At 47.8% G+C, this 18,441-nt stretch overlaps 1 protein-coding gene across 1 annotated transcript; it reads right to left on the bottom strand.

Moving 5' to 3' along the window:
• Positions 1 to 5,469: 5,469 nt before the first annotated feature.
• On the bottom strand, positions 5,470 to 18,196 carry DNAJB11 (DnaJ heat shock protein family (Hsp40) member B11). The gene is made up of 10 exons (XM_067302071.1): positions 17,972 to 18,196; positions 17,600 to 17,756; positions 15,880 to 15,977; positions 14,998 to 15,130; positions 13,858 to 14,000; positions 13,200 to 13,282; positions 12,559 to 12,616; positions 11,891 to 12,002; positions 11,307 to 11,466; positions 5,470 to 6,404 (listed from the first exon to the last, which is right to left on the bottom strand). The coding sequence occupies exons 1-10, from the start codon at positions 18,157 to 18,159 to the stop codon at positions 6,340 to 6,342; spliced, it is 1,197 nt and encodes a 398-aa protein (XP_067158172.1). The 5' UTR covers positions 18,160 to 18,196; the 3' UTR covers positions 5,470 to 6,339.
• Between the last annotated feature and the right edge of the window lie 245 nt (positions 18,197 to 18,441).

The following is an 18,441-nucleotide window of genomic DNA, read 5'->3' as shown; positions in this document are numbered from 1 at the left end:
GCACCGCTCACGTTCTCCCAGGAGCAAGGACTGTCTCTGGGCAGTGTCCCTACATTACCCCCAAGGAGTACCAGCTACACCAAACTTCCTTTCTATCGCCAAGTTGAAGTCTCCTTTACCGAAAATTAAGCTGTTGCATCTTTCCTCATCATCGGGACAGGAAGAAGGGCTTATTTTCATAAACACTCCACATTTGGTGCCTGGGATGACATCATCATCTCTTTTCTGGACTAAACAAACTTTGTTCTTTCAAGCTTTCCTCAAAAGCCACATTTGTGAAGCCCCAGATGTTTTTGCTTCTGGAATTTCCAGTTTTAGCCCATCTTTCTTAATGCAGCCGTAAGCCTCATTGATGCAGGGGTGAGTGGATTTGTTACGTGTGCAACTTCAAGACAGCGCTAGCTTGTCCTCCTAGAGCAAGAGTTGCCTTTTTTGGCAACATATTTTTGAGCTGCGTTGAATTTGGGGTTCTTAGAAGCACAAAGATCTTCTTCTGCCGCATTATCCCTATCCAGTTAGGCCTTCTTTATTTGTGCATTTGCCTTCTTTTAGACATGCAATGACTGACTCTGCATGAGGCAAATGAGACTGGGGACAACGCTGTACCACTGAGGAGACAGTTACTTGCACAGCAGGTAACCTCAGGTTTCCATCTGGCTTTTGCATCCTCCACCCCAAGGTTCAACAGTTCTTCTGCCTGTGGCAGCATCCTTATCCATCAAATTCTCTTTGTTCTTGCAAGACTATGGGAGGGGTGTTAATGAGGAGTTATGTAGGAAGGCAGAGGCTGTTGGGGATGATTCAATACCTGTTTTTCATCAACCCTCTGCTCCCACACAAGAGCTGGCAGATCCCCCAAAATATTTAATAGCAGGGGAAGGAGCTGTGCTGACTATGTTTGAGTCCTTCGCTGTAGGGCGTACGGGTGCCCAGGAACCATCACTGCCCTCTTCCTTTTCCTTTCAACTCCCAGGTCACTGTGCCGGACCCAGCCAGAGGAAACAGGAGGAGAAAACTGGCTTTTGGCCAGAGTCAATATTGAGCCTGGCTACTTAGCAATCTGTACAAAAGGAGGCTTTTGGGCAACAGGATACCACCATGCAGCTGGAACATGCAGCATTGACTGTCCATTGCAGAAAGCCCTCGGTGCCACCCTTCCTGCCACAGATGGGCTGTCCCCTCAGTATCTGCATGGTGAGGACAACTTTGGTCTGACCAAACAGTCCTCTTGCGAGACAGTGAGCAAACAGCACTGCTGCTGCTCCTGCAGACTGTGGCACTGCTCAGCCTGACAGCAATGGCATGGGAGCAGAGATGTTGTTCGCTACCTAAAAGTCATGTAAAATGCCCCAGAGAGGAATCCTAGTTTCAGAGCCATTCATCTTCCCTTCCCAACTGGGACCATGCCACCAAGGTTTTCAGACATGCATTTAAGCAGCTGCACTCTGGGAACAAGCATTGCAAATTCAAGCACCTTCAGAAGGTGAGCAGCTTTCTCCCGGCATCAGCCGCTTCTTCCCTCTTATCTCCACTGTCCGTCTTTTACAAGTAGAAAAGTTCAAATATAGATAAGTGCTTTAAAATAACAAGGTCTTAGGAAAAAAACAAACCAGTCTGCACTGTTCTTACAGAAAAGTTTCCGTGGAAGGGAAACTGTGCTGTTTGTGAACACTTTCACTCCCTGCCTCGACTCTGGGATAAGGACAAGAGGAGTGGATGCTGTTTGAGAGTTTGACCTGCTGCGGCGAGAAGCAGGACGGCAGCAGCTCTGCCTGGCTGCACACCTGGGGAACAAAGCACCACGGGACCAGGCAACTCCTCAGGACTCAGGTACCCCTTTCTGAAGCTTCTCTGCACGGCCCCAAAACAGTTTACGACAGTTTGTAGAGTTCAGGAGCTGGCCAAACTGTGGGACTGAGAGCTTTGACATCTAGTCTGGGATGGGCAACACACCTTCACATGCAGCAAGTCCAAACCATGCAATGACAGAACTGGACAAGCCTAAGGCAGCTGCCTTTGCTTTCTCTCTCCTGAGAAGAGTTTGGTTGGCAAGATGCCTTCTGGAAAAGGCACTACTGAATCCTACTTTAACCCCAAGGTCTACCTTTGCAAACCTGTGCTAGTAAGGGAAGCGGCTCAGCCAAGCAGCTGAAAAACAGGTGGTCTTTTCCAAATATTTAAAGTGATCAGGGATAGACCTCTCCAAGCAGGATGCTTTCTCTGAACTACTTATTCCCTCCTTCCATGTCACAGGACAAATATTTACAGTGAAATCAGACCCCAGTATAAGAGTCCTCACTTTCTCTGAGCAAATGCTCCATAAGAGGTATTTCTCCCAGCAAAAGAAGTGAGGGGAATACGTGCCAATACCCTGAACCAGGAGTGTGAGGTCCCCACTTCAGAAAATGAAAGACTGGCTTGCAGCTAAGCTTCACCATCCTCTCTCGTGCTCCATGTTTTTTTCTGTACCAGAAAGGACCCAGTGATAAAGTCAAGCCTTACAGAGTAGCTATTACCCAGCACCCTGAGCCAAAAGGCTCCAGGTTGGGCTTTTTCTGTTGCTTTTCTCCTTCTGCATAAACATTTTAAAGGATTGAAATCAGAAATTTGCCAGCCTTCCTTTATCCAAAGTTGTTTCATGCAAAATGCTAAGCCAGGGGCACGTGCTCGCTTGCTTAGCGGCCTGAAAGGGCTCTGCAAAAGTTACCTGACCTTGGCCCATCTGCTAGAATATCCGCTCCCAGGCGTTGTCCAGGACAGACAAGTCCTTGCCCCAGTGTGGCCCTGGAGTCCTTGTCACATCCGTTCCTTTGGCTTTCCAGGGATGGCAGTGATTCAGCTGAAGGGTGCCAACAAAGAGTTGATGAGGGCAGTATTATCTTGAAGCAGAACCAAGTGAACCTGTGGTTAGGACCTAGAGGAACATGCAGAACTTTTGGAAGTGATCAGAAATGTTCACTTGAGAAAACAGGATCCCATTTTAGCCAATTAGTGACCACAGGCTTATTTAAATACCCCCTTCTCAAAATGGCAGGAACTTGTTGTGAGCCATTCCTGAAACACATTTCTAGGACCTGCAGTCATCCTAGAAGATATAAAGCTTCCATTGGGCAAGTGGACCAAGACCAAATGAGATGTAATCGGACCCTGGGAAGCACCAATGTACGCTACTGCCTGGGAAAGAAAGGAAGCACAGAAAGACTGGAAGCTTTGTTTGAAGGTAGGAAAAATGGAGAACTCCAGCTGTGCAGACACACTATGTAGTAGCAGGGGAGCAGTGGAGGAAAGGAAGACAGAAGTAAGTGGGATTATCTGGTAGGATTTTGGAGTTTGCAGTTCTCTCCTTCCTGCTTTTCTTCCTGGCTCATGTTTCTTTGAATTACCTGCGTCGCAAACAAGGGAGCGAGCCTGCTGACTTGCTGTTCAGTCTCACCCTGGCAAAAACTGCTGCTTCTGCAGCTGCTATTGTTGCTGTTCAATATAGCAACGGCTTCCCAAAGCAGTACAAATCCATGGCTTAAGAAAACACTTACAGGAAGAAAAAGAATTATCAGGGAAAGGAAAAGCAGCAGCAGGAACAAGTACTTGTGCTCAAAATGAATGCACTGCCTGCTGCTAGGGGTGGGGGATAGGAAAGGTTATGCCATAGCTACAAAAAGTCCTCAGGCACAGAAGCACACAGAAGCTGAGATCTTGGTGCAAGGTCCCAGCTTTTTGGCTTTGTCACAACAGGCTGTGTGTCTGATGAAGCAGGCAATGTTATTTGGATAAAAGCAGCTATCGGGCTCCAAGAAAAGTATGTTGGTTTGGCCAGCCCTGCCTTTAAAAGCGCCAAAAGGGAAATGGCCTATTGCTACCTCTTTTCTGCAGACCCCAACTACAGGAATGGCCTCTCGGGTCACGCAGTAGGGTTGTTCAGCTGAGGCCGCCTGCTGCATCAGTTCAGAAGCAACAAGCATACACAGCTTAACGGGAAACATAGGTCTATGGTGCCTGTAGTTCTGGGTCCTGCAGTAGCTGACATTGCCATGCCACCCTTGCAGGCTCAGCTGAGAGGACAGTAGCACCTCTGCCCTTAACCATGACATGAGCACCCTCAGCACACCCCCAAACCTGCCCCCCTTCCTCCCCGGGGCAGGATGCACTATTAAACCTCTGTGTCCCTACCGAACGAAAGCACCTGGTGACCGCCAGAGGCAAGGCGCAGGCGCAAACTGCTTTCGCTTTGTCTGGGCTGCGCTATAAAACGAAGGGGAGGAACAAATCCCAGGCAAAACCAGGATGAGAGGAAAGATAGTCTCATAGCTTCAGGCAGACAGCTCTTACCTGAATGCAGGCTGCTTCGGAGGCAATGCGAGCAGCTCAGGAAGAGCTAATTTTGGCAGTATGGGCTCGCATCAGTAGAAGAATAGGACGACAGGCAAGGCCACTCGCCTGAGAGGAGCCATCAGTAAGTGGCCTCATGGGGCTGATGTAACTGGAACCAGCCCCACGCACGGGGATATGAGGTGTATTTCTTTGAAATCAAACAAAGCTAAGCGGGGGGGAGGCAGCTGGCTCTGGGCCTAGAAGAAGCTGGTCATCAAAAGGGCTAACACTCAAGGTAGCAACCTCAGCCAGGAGAGGATTTTGAGGAAGACTAGCATTGAAACTAGATGTCTGGCAGCCAGGGTTTGGCTCACCCATCTTTCTCAGCTATTCCCGAAGCCCCCCACCTCGCTCTGCCAAGGCAAACGCTTAAAGGATCCAACAGGAAGCCTTCCCTGCACCGTTTCCGATGCGTCAGCTCCTGCTGCTCTGCGAGGATTTGAGGCTTCAGTAGGACACTGCTAGACAACTGGCTGGCAGCAGGCAGGCATGGTCCAGAGCTCTCCCCGTTCAGAGGTATTTTAAGTTAAAATAAAATAAACAAACCAAGAAAACCCTGGATTGCCTGCTGCTGCTTCCCAATAAACATTTTTGTGTGGAAACATACATCCCTAGCATCCATTTCGCAGGTGAGGGAGGCAAAGGATGAGTTATCAAGCCATTGCTGCAAGGATCCCACTTCATAGTCCCTAAAAGCATGGAAGGTGCAGACTGCTGTATCACGCATGAACAATTTTGCCGCTTACATCCATGTTGCAATGAGCCAGATGGCTCACTTACATCGGCACCTTTGAAGTCTTTTTTTAGCTACTGCTCCCAAAGTACTAGCAAAGAACACGCAGAGGTGAACATTTCTGACAGGGATGCCTAAGGGAGCAGGGCCTTCACGACACATACCACAGCAGCACAGGTACTTCCCAGCCGATGTACCAGGCCCTCAGTTCAAATAAAGCAGCTGCAGAGCTTTAGCTGGTACTAGCTGCTGTAGTGTCACCACTTAAAGCAGCTGGATGCTTATATCACAGCAGGAGCCTTTCTACATTAGTCCAGTAACTCATAGCTACACCAGCATCAGTTCTGCTTAAATACATAACCAGGTAGTTTGCCATTCCAACTCAAATATCTTTATTTCTGTGCTGTTAGCTTCACCTGTCCTCATAGAGGACAGAGTGCAGGAGGTAAGTGAACTTTTCCAGCCAAGCTGTCAGTTACAGTTGGGGGCAAGTAGGAAGAACCAAGACCACAAGGAGTCATTTCCATTATTTTCCAAAATCCCACGGTATGAAGAAGGTCTGAGGTGTCTTTGCTAAGCCAGAAAGTTGTTGTGACTTCAAAAATCAAGACCAAGTGTTAACTTTCAGGACAAGAGGACTTCTTGGCAGCTAAGAGAATCCAGAAGGCTTAAGAGACTTCTCATTACCACTGCTTTCTCAACCACGTGTGGAGCCCTAACACAGCATATAAAGCTCTTCCTGCAGTCCACTCTCAACAGCACCTGTACTCTGGCCCCAGAAACGCATTCTGAAACAGTATCACACTCTGGACTCGAAGGGGAAAGGAAGAAAGGGCTTGGATAAAAAAGAGAAACTTAGAAGAGACTGACACAAAGGACAAAAAGCAGGAGAAGCTACGAAAATATGTTGAGATGGCCAAGAAAAGTCACATCAAAATATATTTAAAAACCAGAAATTCCAATCTGCGTGGAATTTAAAACTCCTTTTCCCACTTTTTTCTGCTCAAGGAGTCTTTTCATTGTTCCAGGACATTGAACACTATAGGCAGCACCAGTTATGTCCTGAAAAGGGTAAAATTTTCCCCAACTCGTCTGAGCACTTTCACCGTTTACAAAAAAAAAAGTTATATATACCTCAACAATTGCCCCACCCTCCCTCTTTTTCATTCTACAATGGGCAGGAGAATAGACTTCAGACAAATCTGACTTCATTTACAATTAAGTCCAGTTTTTCCAAACTAATATCCCTGCAATCCATTGTACACCTTCTGCACTGATCCTTGCTTCAATAGCTGTTTGAGACCTGCAAAAGAAAAGAAAAGAGCGAGCTTTAGCACAGTACAAACGGGACTCTGCATTCTCTGCTCCCGCTACACCTGCACATCTGACTTGTGGGCACTGTGACACCAGCATTTCAAGGCTTGGCCCGACACAGCTGAACAACGCCGTCTAAAGTGCTGGCATATCAAGAGCTTTATTAAAAAAGCAGAGGTGCAACACCTCTACTCCTGCTCATTCAACATCCCTAAAAGGACAAACAGGACCAAGGCTAGTAACGCTGTAACAATGCTTTCATATACACTCAGGACCACAGAGGACTAATGGATCCAGGCAGAAAAACATTTTGTTACAAACTCAAAACTCAGTGTACCACCTCAAGATCTTCACAGCTGGGTGACAGATAAAACTGACCCCCAGAGCCACTTCACTACTGAAGCTGAGAGCAATTTTGCCACTCTAAGTACAACTAAGAAGAAATAGCTTTTGGTTATTTCTGTCTCCCCATGCTCCCTCTACAGTCAGGGAGAAATCTGCTAGCGCTGAGTTTGGAAGGGCTACGTTGGGTTCCTCTAGTGTGCAAATTCAGAAGGAATCAATGTGAATGATTACAGAGCAGAGGTTTTCACACTGGTACATGGTGCCTGTGGATGCTGTTGTCCACTGTAAGCAGACCCTGAAGGCAGGTAAGAGAAGCAAACTCGCTATCAGCGGACTTCGGTACACTACACAAGGCTACGGTCCTAAAGCCACTGCTTTAGAGAGGAGTCTAGGAGATTACATCACCAGGCTGGACTCAGCCTTTACAAATACTGCCCCCTGCAACAGAGAAAACCAAGTCATAAAACATTCCAAAGGACTGAGTGTGCCGATGTCCTGTCAGCATCGACTTCTTATCAGAGCATGATAACATAAGAGAACAGAGAAGTGACTCAGCCCTGAAACCATAACAGTCCACCTACTGGGGTCAGCAGGGAGAGACAGAGATACCTCTACCGCTACTTAAGGGTCAAGGCTGCACAAAACTGACCAAGGGAGGAGACCGGCAAGAACATATGCATCACTCTGCTTTTCCAGAGACAATTAGAGGGGACTCCCTCTTCAATGTCAGCCTGCAGGCATGCTGCCAGCACACCCACAGCCCTGGCCACCAGGCTCCTCTGGGCATGGCAGCACAGCTCTGCTCTGACCCACCCCAGAAATGGAACTGACAGGCCTTGCTCAGGCAGGACCAAGGCGGCGAGACAGCAAAACTCCACACATGGGGAGTTTTAAAGTTAAAAAATTAAGTCAAGTTGCTATTCCAACCTGCTATTGGATATGCTCCTGCGTCAACCTTGTGAGAACTAAGCATACTGGCAGTTGGCTTGCACCTCAACCTGACTTAGGGGAAGGAATAGGCCTGTTTTCCAGGATGTGATCTCATGACCACCAGAGTCCAGACTGTAGCAGTCCTGCACTTGCTCCCACATGCTCCTGTCCTTCTCCCTGTGCAACCATATCAGGAGCCGTCTGATGAAGCTAGGCACCTAAAAAACAAACCTTTTTTGTGCTGGTCATCCCTGGCTGCCTCACTTACGTGCAACAGTGAGGCAAAGGAAGGGGTGAAACAAGTGACTGAGGACAGATGAATAGAGGGGTGGGAAAGAAGATGGGATCAGCATCCTGTCTCAGATCAACCTGCTCTGCAACTGAAGCTAGATACATGGGGAAGGAGGGCTGGATGTTGTACATTTGTAGAACAGATCAGATGAGGTTGCCAAGAAAATGCAGCAGTGGTTGTCATCTTTAAGCAAGGTATGTATACAAGGAGACGCAGGATCAGTAATTAAAAGTCAAAAGATTACCCGTGAAGAAAAACTAAACTTTCAGGCATACAAGTCCTTCTTCAGGAGACCCAACTAAATGATAATACACCTCCCTCCAAACCTTGTCCTGCTTTTCTACTCTCAGATCATTCTGGCTACAAACACTGTTGTCCTTTAAGACTGTTGTTTTGATGTGTAAGGTAAGGCCACAGTAACCCTGTTAAAATACTGGAAAACTGTCCTGGAAGTAAGGACTGGAATGGAGATTGCTCTCTGCCAGAGATGTAGTGGCTACTGAACTCTTCATGTCCCCTCTTGCTTGCTCTTGCCCAGAGAATCTTGAATTCTTCCCTGCTTCCTGAAACACCCTCAAAGGAGGGTAAAGTGCACCCCCCTACAGAAAAGGTGCTAATCTCTAAGGAAAGGTCATTCTCCAGGGGAGTGGAAGGTAAGTTCACTTCCCCTCCACAGCCAGAGGAGACTCAAAGCCACTTCCTGGCTGATGTGTAAGAGGATGTGTCTTCTGGCTATGAAGTTCTTTGAAAGGAAGGACATAGCTGCAGAAAGGTTTGCTCCAGCAGCCCTGAATAAAATGGGATCAGCAAAATTCCCATGCCTCTTGTTTTCTGCTAGCTAGCTCTAGGTAACTGCATGCTGGCCTGAAGAATAGCCTCATTAGTGCACAGGATATTTTGACAGGGTGGCCCCAACCTCAACTTTCTGGATTTGGTTCCGATAACCAGGAATCCTGAGGTTTGGTGTTACCACACCTAACATGCTTACTGGAGCCAACTTTGAGATTTCTTTTTACACTGCTAACAGATGATAAGTTGCAACACAATCTGCGCACTTCACTGCCTGCTGTTACACTCTGAACACTCTAGAGTTAAAGCACAGGATTCAAAACTCCAAAAAGTACAATAAACAAACATCAGTAGAGAAGAACTAGATGCAAGTCAAAAAGTCACCTCTGATCAGTAGGCAACAAATTCCCTGATGTCACACCGACAGGAAAGAGAACACATTGTTTCTCTGACTCTAGAGCTACAGGCTGACCGGAGCAGTGCTCTCGGAGTCAGAGCATCTCCTGACTGCCCCAGAAGCCATACACACGGTTATGAGATAAGAAATTGGGACCTGTGCCAACAATAAGAAAGAAGGATGTTTTGAATTCCGAGGCCTACAGCCTTCTCTTGAATGTGCACGCTGAGCTGCTGCCATGCAACACGGACAGAGCTATTCACTTAAACTCCTTAAATCCCTAGATGTTTGGAAATATTCTAGCATACAGAAACATATCTGACTACTTACCCAGTCACCCTTCCCCTAAGATGGGTGGAATCACTTCAGAATTCAGATGTTTCATACCCTCTTAGACAGGCTCATGCCAGTACCATCATCTTCTTGTTCATGGGGTATTTGTACAGGCACGCTAGCAGTTTTAACAGAAAGATGCAGGCTTCTGTCACTGCTTTTTACCTACAGTCTCTTCACAAACTGCCAAGAGCAACAGATGTATGAATGCCACATGTAATTGAGAGGAGCTGCCTTTTGAAGTTTGGGGAACGGCAGCAGAGCCTGGTAGCAGGAGACCTCACACCAATGCAGTCACTGCTCTCAGCAGTTTTCACTGAGCACAATACTTGCTGACTGTGGCTAATAGGGTGGACAAATCCCCTCAAGGAGGGGCAGGAGGAGTTATAAATCTTTATAAATCAGTATCTTGCACCACTGAGCCAACTACTAGTCTGGGGAGACAGTGCACAGGTTGACTAACACCACCCAGTCTGGTGAGACAGCATATTCTGAACACGCAAAGCGGCACTGCTTCTGTTTTTGGCACAGATGTCGGAGAAGCAGAACTGCTTGCCTGTGATGGAGGCTTGGGCAAGCAGTTACCATTGGCACGTTCTCAGTGCAAGCAGGAAAGCACTGGGGCCAAAAACACAAAACGGGTTCACTTAAAGCACGGCCCAGAGGCACAGACCTCGCAGCCTTAACAGCCACGGAACTAACTGTGGCAGAAAGAGCCACAGAAGATCAGGCAACAGAGAAGCTGCAGGTAAAGCAGAAATTCCCTTACGAACCGGGCTCAAAGTTGTAGTTAGAACAGTGCTGCCCAGGCAGCAGTAGCATGCTGTAACACTGAAATAACCCCACCCAGGGTTTGGCTTCCTTCTACAAACTTGAGGGGTCCAGGATTGCTGTGCATTTGCTTCCTTCCATCAAGACAGCTGTCAGAATCCAGCAAATGGCACCTTCAGGATAAGAAAGCATGATGGTCTTGGCCAGCAGGAAGGAGTTCTTGAGACAGACCAGGATTCTGTCCAGAAGAGCCACACTGGTATGCGCCAGGAACTCCTCTGCCCCACAGCAGAAGATGGCTCCCTTGATGCCTACTCTGATGCCTTGAGTACTTCAGCAGAACCTACTGCAGAGACTACTGAAGTAGAGAGGAATTTCCAGCCATGACTCAAAGCTGAGAGTAAAGGATTTACTCTCCTGCCAATTCTAGGATGTTTACCAGGCTCATCCATGAGCTTCCATCTGAGTGCTAAAGCCGGGCAGCAGATCTCCCCTACCAAACAGGTCTATGCATCTGCATGGTCTCCTCCTTCCTGGTATGCAAACAAAGTGCTACTGGTGAAGGGAGATGGAGGGAGGAATAATCCTTCTTCTAATGCTGCACAGCTCTGTTTACCCCTAACAGTAGATGTTTTTTCACAAATCTCGCCTCCAAAAAAGTGGAAGTTTGGGCCAGAAAACAGCTTAGGATCCCATTCTAGCAAAGGCAAAGCAGGTGGGGGCTAATCCCACTAAGTCCTTCAATTCAGACAGACTGCCAACTACAGGCTTGCCAAATACTACATCCCAGCAGTGACACATCCAACCTAATCTGGTTCCCTACAGCAGCCAAGATTGCTTGCTTCAAAAAGATAGCAAGTGGAAGTTACTCACAGGGCATTGGGCCAGCTAGGTTGTGTTGTACAATGGGTACAGGGACAGGAGAGCCCTTCTTGACCACTACAGATGTGCACTGGTTCAGTTATACCCACTTATCGCCTTTGGTGAGAGATCTGTGCAGCCCACTGCTATGACAGAGTTTTTAAAGCACACACCTTCCCGCTGTTCGTTTGTCAGCTGCTCTTTGGGGAATTCCACGTCAAATGTTATTATTAGTGAGCCTTTGATATTATTGTTATCAAAATTTGGAAGACCCTCTCCTTTCTTCCACAGCTTGGCCCCAGGTTTTGTAATTTTATCCCGAACAATGTGAACCTAGAGACAAGAGAAATTTCAAAACATTATTACTATTCTGTGCACATACCCCAGTACCCCAAATGCTCTTTCCAACCCACTGAAAAACTACAACTGATACCGATTTCTTGCCAAAGTCGGCAATGTTCACAGGGATCAAGGCAGCATTACTGCTAGGATGTATGACAGTACAGTACTCACAATACCTAAGACAAAACATGTAATGGCTGCTTTGACAGCCTGGAACCTAGACCTGCACTGTGCTCCCCTTTGTAAAGGGCCCGTTTTGTCTCTGAGAATTGCTCTGGCAGTTAGAGGCTGTAGCAGAGGGGATAACGAATACAGCCAGCAGCTACAAACAGCCCTGAGCAAAGCAGCCCAGGCCACAGGAAACCTGCAGCTAAGGTTTGTTTACACAGAGCAGGAAAGCAAACTGTTGCCTCACCTTGTGCCCATCCAAGTGGGCAATATCCATTTCAAAGCCTGTAAGTGCCTCGACCAGCGAGATTGTCACGTTTGTATACAAGTCATCTCCTCTTCTTTCAAAGACTGGATGCCTGTAATGAAGAGAAATTGGAACTTCTTTCCCTTAGGAGAAACAGGTCCTCTGGCTTCCCTCCCCCATTCCCCCCCCCTACATAAAAAGGAAATGAAGAATGAATGAAATTCAGCATCAGTTTCCTGATTAAAATACATACTACTAATAACCTTTCTATTTCTAGTGCAATGGGTGGTAAGGCATTGTCAAGAAGTTGTGTGACTCAATTTGCTTAGTAGTATGTTTTCTTACAACAGGGAGAGAGATATAAGTTTATGGAAAAAAAGAAAAAATATATATATTTCATGACTCATGCAGGAGCTAAAAACTTACTGCAGAATTCAGGCCAAACAAAAAGTGAAATAACTTCAAAGAATTTTAACAGTGGTGAGTCCAGCTACTCTAGCATACTCGGGGCTAAACGTTCTGCACAGGTCTGAGTACCAGATCACCAGCTGCACCAACTCCGCTGAGGGGCAAGCTACATGCTAGCAGAGCAGGCAACACCAGCCAGAAAACTGCTTGTAAGCTTTGTTTATAATAACCAAAGTGGTCTAACTAGGCAGGTTACTTACTTAAGAACTTTTATTCGGAAGCGCAAATCACCTGGCTCTCCGTCCACATGGGGTTCACCTGTGAAATAAGAAAAGCTGTGCTAAAAGGAGCTAGATACTAACAACCAAAAAACCAAATAACCTGTTAAACACCCTATGGATCTGTTCTTCACATAAGTTACAAAAAAAAAAAAAAAAATCAATTTCATCCTTACATGGCTAAAACCTTGCTGATAAATATTTCTTAATAAAGAACCTAGGATTTTCAGATTGTTGCCTCAATGAATTTGTACCTCTCTGCTCTTCTGAAAGACTTGCCCACATGTTAATGAGGCCTGTCCTTTAGAGGTTAAAGGATTTCATCTGCTTGGACGGAGGGAATTCCCCCACACACTGAAGCCTAGAGCAGATGATCCTACAAATTCTTTGAAATATCAGGGTGTCCGCAGTACCAGCAAAGGGAGTGGATCTCAAAGCACAGCATTACTGAGGCTTAGCAAAGAATGTGCTCCTGGACTTCAGCAGCATACACGAGATACAGCACCTAGTTCTGATCGATTCTCCAAGGCAGGGCTTGGACACTGCCATGAAGGCCAGCCTTGCGTGGCAGGAACAGAGCAAATAATCAAAGCTGAGCAGTGTGGCAGTGCCCATATACGTACCTTCACCAATGAAGGGATATTCCATACCGTCCCTCACCCCTGGCTCTATCTCCACTTCTAGTGTTCGCTCTTCGTTCACAAGCCTGTAAAGGGGAAGAGCAGGTAAACAGGAAGAGCAGGCAAACAGTTGTGCTGTGTTAGCCGCAGCAGGTGGTAGCACCTACTTATTTTACTGGTGTAATGAGGACATCCCCCCCCCAAGTTAACACACATTCTCTCCCTTCTCACATCAAGATTGGAGGGCAAGCAGTGCTGCCTTTCTTGTACGCTAACACCTAGTGCAGAAGGCAAAGTTAATGACCAACATCTGGATGCACGACTATGACACAGTACTCCCTGCCCAGTTCTTCACAGTTGGGAACTGGGGGCTTGTCCAACTTTGCTTCTGTTTATGCAGATTTAGTTGTGGAACTTATGCTAAGAAGCTATTGTTCAAGGAATAAAGAACTGAAAGAGCAAATTGGGAAGCATTTCACCTGTTAGAGCTGGCCACTCCTACTGTAAGGGTAAAGACTGGCTCCTTGGAAATGAGAAACTTGCGGTTAGTTTCTTCAAACTACCGGTGACTTCCTGGTAGTGCAGGCACTTTCCCCCACCTAGTGGCAGGTTTTGATTAAACATTCGTACTGCACTAAAGAGCGTAAAACCTCATACTCACTTGACATTGGGACATTCGTCACAAACAACTTCTTGAGTCATCTGGAAGCGTCCGGGGCCCAACTGGGTGGTCCTCATCTCCTGCCGGCAATTGCATTTCCGTTTGCCAGGTGCCTGTCTTGCCACTGGCTTGTTTCTAACAACCTGCAGGAAAGAAAGAGAGCTTCACACAAGCACACGGGCCAATACACCCGAGTCTTCAAAAAGGGTTGGATTTCTCTAATAATAACATAATATGATACTATATTTGACACCTGAACATAATTTGATTTTTTTTACCCATTCTCTGCTGCCTCCACAGTAGCTGCACATGATCTTGCCAAGACATCCCTGATAAGACTTTCCAGCTCACACCCTCTTGCCAATCACGCATGAAAACACTAAGACACCAGAAAATTGTCTCTGACACTACAGTTGCTTTCTTTTTCTCTTTTTGCCTGCACGTTTTTCTAAATAGGAGAGGTAACGCTAGGCTGAAACACTTGACACCTTTGATTACAATAGCTCCCTTATTCCAGTCTGGGAAAGTCATTTTGAGCTGCCCATTTACCCAGGCACTTGCACAAACTCAAATCAACAAAAATTCTAACAAGTAGAATGCAGGGATTGCCAGCACCATAAATAGAACTTGCAGAAAGAAAGAGCACCATCCATTTGCCAGGTACATAATCCAGAAAGTTGCATTTAAATATTTGGCCATATAAAGAGGACATTAAAACCCACAACATGGTTTTAAAAAAAGCTGAAAACACAAGAATTAAGCTATGTGCTTGCAGCCTACGAATGGGCCTCAAATATCACCAAATAAAGAGGGAGACCAATAATGTCTTTTTCAACCAGGCTACTGCAAAGAGGGAGTAGCTAAGCACTGGCAACTGATAAATAATAACTATTATCACAAGAAGCATCTCTTGATAGGCAAATTTCTGATATCAAAGATGAATAAACATATTGTTTCTTCAGTTAAGTACTAGCAAACACTCTCACGACATCCTCCACTCTCATTGTCAGGTACTCAGAAAACAAGGACCTATTTTAGTTCCATTTTTTGCAGACACATCATTCCCACCAGTGGCCAAGCCAGTAATTCTCAAACTTAAGGTCACACTGAGGACACTAGCAGACAAGCAAGCAAACTTACTTCCACAAAGTTTCCTGAATAAACCTCCTCCAGTGTAACTTCCAGGTCCACGATGATGTCACTTCCTCGGGGAATGTTCCTGTCTTGTTGGCGAGGATTCCCTCCAAACATGAATCCAAAGTCCCCAAAAAAGCTACGGAGTAAAACACATCTGTTAGTTCAGAAAGAAATTCTAATCAGACAAGGCTTTGCTGAACAGAGCTCCCCTAGGCAGCAGCGACAGGCTGCCTGGCAACTGCTTCCAGCGCTCTGTAAAACTCCTCCACAGCAAGCCTGAATGCTATTCCTCAAAACAGACCGGCAGACGGTGGTGGCTCTCACCCAGAAGGATTACATGAGAAAAGCACCTTAATGAATTATTTTAGCAAATTCCCTCCTAGCAGAAACAAATGGACCTTAAACAAACTGAGCAACATGCGAGCGCCTTCAGGTTCTAATGATACAAACTCCACAGTTGCTCTGTTGTATAAGTCAGCACAGCGTTACTTCATAAAAGGAACCCCGAAGTGCACTCGTGACCTGCGACAACAGGTTAAGCATCAGTCGGAGAACATGAAAAAGATCCTACATGTTTAATGCAACACCTTACACATCGCTCACATTAGCGATTCAGTTTGCCAAGCGAGTAACAGCCACGTGTTGAGGAAGAGAACACTGGCTCCTATTCACTATTCTTGGAGAAAGGACCAACGCAAGATACACAAATGAAAACAGCACAGGGGGATGTCCGCTGTACGCCTATTTCTTCAAAAACCCAGCTGACACTTGAGATCAGTGCCTCTTCATCTCCCTCCTGAACAGGTAAAAGGAGAAGATCAAAGACCGGAACGTACAATCAGAGCTCTGACCACAGAATAGCCTAAAGGGACGAAGCCTCCTTACTGTGAGAAGATGTCTCCATGGGAGCTCTGGTGCCCATCCTTCAATCCCTCTTCACCATATGCATCATATTGCTTCCTCTTCTCCTCATCCGACAGCACCTGAGCAAAGGGAAGGCAAAGGGACAAGACATTCATCTACGGCTGAACTGGGTTATTTAAACAAGCCTTTGAGATTAACCTTGCCAGTACTCTTAACTGAAGGACAAGCAGCAGAATGCTGTATGTTACAGAAGTGTTGGCTAGGACTTGCTTGCTGAATGAACTGGAAAATTAAATATTTAGTAGCGAAAAGCTATTATTAGAACAGCAAAACACACAAGATACAAACATTACAGAGTTTACCATAGTGACTTAAAAAAGAATCAAAAGGGAATAATAACTCAAGTCAGCCCTACAAAGCTGAACACTCCATGAAAAGCCGCGCAATACCATCCTTGGTCTTCAGGCACACACAGAGCGCATATTTCTCCACAGAGTATTTTACAACTGTTAGCAGTGATGGCAAGTTTGCCCACCAAGCTGAACCTGCCAAATATGGTAACTCTGTGACAGCAAGAATGCTGGCCCTCATTCCTGAAGGGCAGCAAAAGTTAACAAGAAGCAACTTCAGCATTAAGGCAGAATTAAGTACCCTAATACATGTACCATTTCTCAGTATTGGTCTTTGCTCTGCCCCCCCTGAGATCCAGAAGTTTCTGGATCAGATTTAGTCTTCCTTCCCTTTTCTCCCCGACCTGAGCTCCTGATTATATTTTGGAAGACTACAATTGCCAGGCCAGCTTCCAGAAGGCTGGAGAGGAGTAAAAACATGTGAAGAAGCAACTCTGCTGGCTAATGGATGATGGTTTATGTAATGTAGTATTCCATTAATTTTAGATATTAATGTATTATTTGTACACTATCATATTATCACAGAAACAAGAAAATTCCTAACACTTATATGATTCCCTACTATAACAATTTTTTCTCCCCCAACCTTAATATTCCTAGTAAAAGGCAAGCCAAAACCTTTTACCTCATGTGAGCCAAAATTACTCACATCCCATCTATACGTACAGACAGACTGTTCCTGTGCCAATGCTTTTAGCTGATGCAGCTCTATTTTTCCTCGATCTTCACCACACACTGAACTATTAATAACTAGCAAAAAGCTTGAACTTTCTGCCTTTATTTTCCTCTGGCTAAGCATGCTGCGGGTTTTATACTTTCCTCGAACAACACAAGTACTCTAATCTCACAGGGAGCTCCTCTAGCTTTGCTCTTTATTAGGTGTAGTGTCTGGAACTCGATACAGTTTTGTAATATGGGGAGGAAGGATTGCACCAGCACCTTATAGGGAGATACTAGCATTTCCTAGGAAGCCCTCCTTAAGGGTGTAACACCGGCTCAGTTTCTTCTTGTTCCCCTGATTCCTACGGACGGAAAGTCACAGGAGACAACCTGTTGGCCAAGCTAGGCTTCACACCTGGAGCTTGCTTTACCACGAACCCCACCAGTCCTTCCTACTGCCAGGGAAGGCCTCAGGAGGATGCATTAAGCTTCTCTTGAGTCACCTATAGACTTCGCCTCGCCTCTCAGCCCTCCTTCCCATGGCAGCGACGCTGGGGCTTGCGATGCTCTGCCCCACATCGATGCGCTGCCCCACATCGCGCAGGCACCGGGCTCCGCGAGGCGGCGGGGCCGGCGAGCACCCGCCAAGGGCGGCGGCGGCCCGGGCTCACCTCGTAGGCCGCCCCCAGGTCCTGGAACTTCTCCTGCGCCCGGGGGTCGTCGGGGTTCCTGTCGGGATGCAGCTGCAGCGCCAGTTTCCGGTAGGCTTTCTTGATGTCCTTGATGGAGGCGCCGCGGGACACCCCCAGGATCTTGTAGAAGTCCCTCCTGCGGGGGGGAACGGGAGCCCGTCAGCACCGCGGCCGCCCCGGGCCCGGGCGGGCCGGCAGCCCCGGCGGGGGGAGGGGGGGCGCATGCGCTCTGAGCCGCGCGGGGGGGGGGGGCGCGAGTACGGGCCCACGCGGGGGGGGGGGGGGCGCGCAGGCCGCACGCTGAGGGGAGGGTAAGGCCCGGCCCCGGCGGCGCGGCCCCGGCGGACTCACCCGGCGGCGGCCTCGCCGCACACGCAGAGCAGCAGGAGGCAGAGGCGGCCGAGCGAGGCGGGGGACATGGCAGCGCGGCCTGGCTCCGGGCGGGCCCGCCCGCGCCGCGCGCAGCCGCTGGGAGCGGGGGGAGGCGGCGCTCTCCGGCCGGGACCCGCAGCACCGGAGCCGCCCGACCCGGTCACCATAGATATGAAGCGGAGCCCGGCGACGGCCGCTGGCCAACGGGAGCGCGGCACAGCGCCCCAACCCCGCGCGCCGCCGGCCTATCGGGTGCGCACACTTCACCACCGGCTCGGCGCCGCCGGCCAATCGCCTGCCACGACATCAGCGCCGAGCCGGCCGGCCCAATCGCGGCTCGCAGCGTCACGCCGCTCCTGCCCTATCGCAGCTCCAGGAGGGGAGAGCGACGGCGCAGCGGAAGCCGCCAAGCCCAGGGTGAGGCCGGCGGCGGGCGGTAGCCAATCAGG

This window comes from Apteryx mantelli, chromosome 9 (assembly GCF_036417845.1).
Source record: "Apteryx mantelli isolate bAptMan1 chromosome 9, bAptMan1.hap1, whole genome shotgun sequence".
NCBI lineage: Eukaryota > Metazoa > Chordata > Aves > Apterygiformes > Apterygidae > Apteryx > Apteryx mantelli.
The sequence above is the reverse complement of the archived record's forward strand: the minus strand, read 5'-3'. Positions and strand labels throughout refer to the sequence as shown.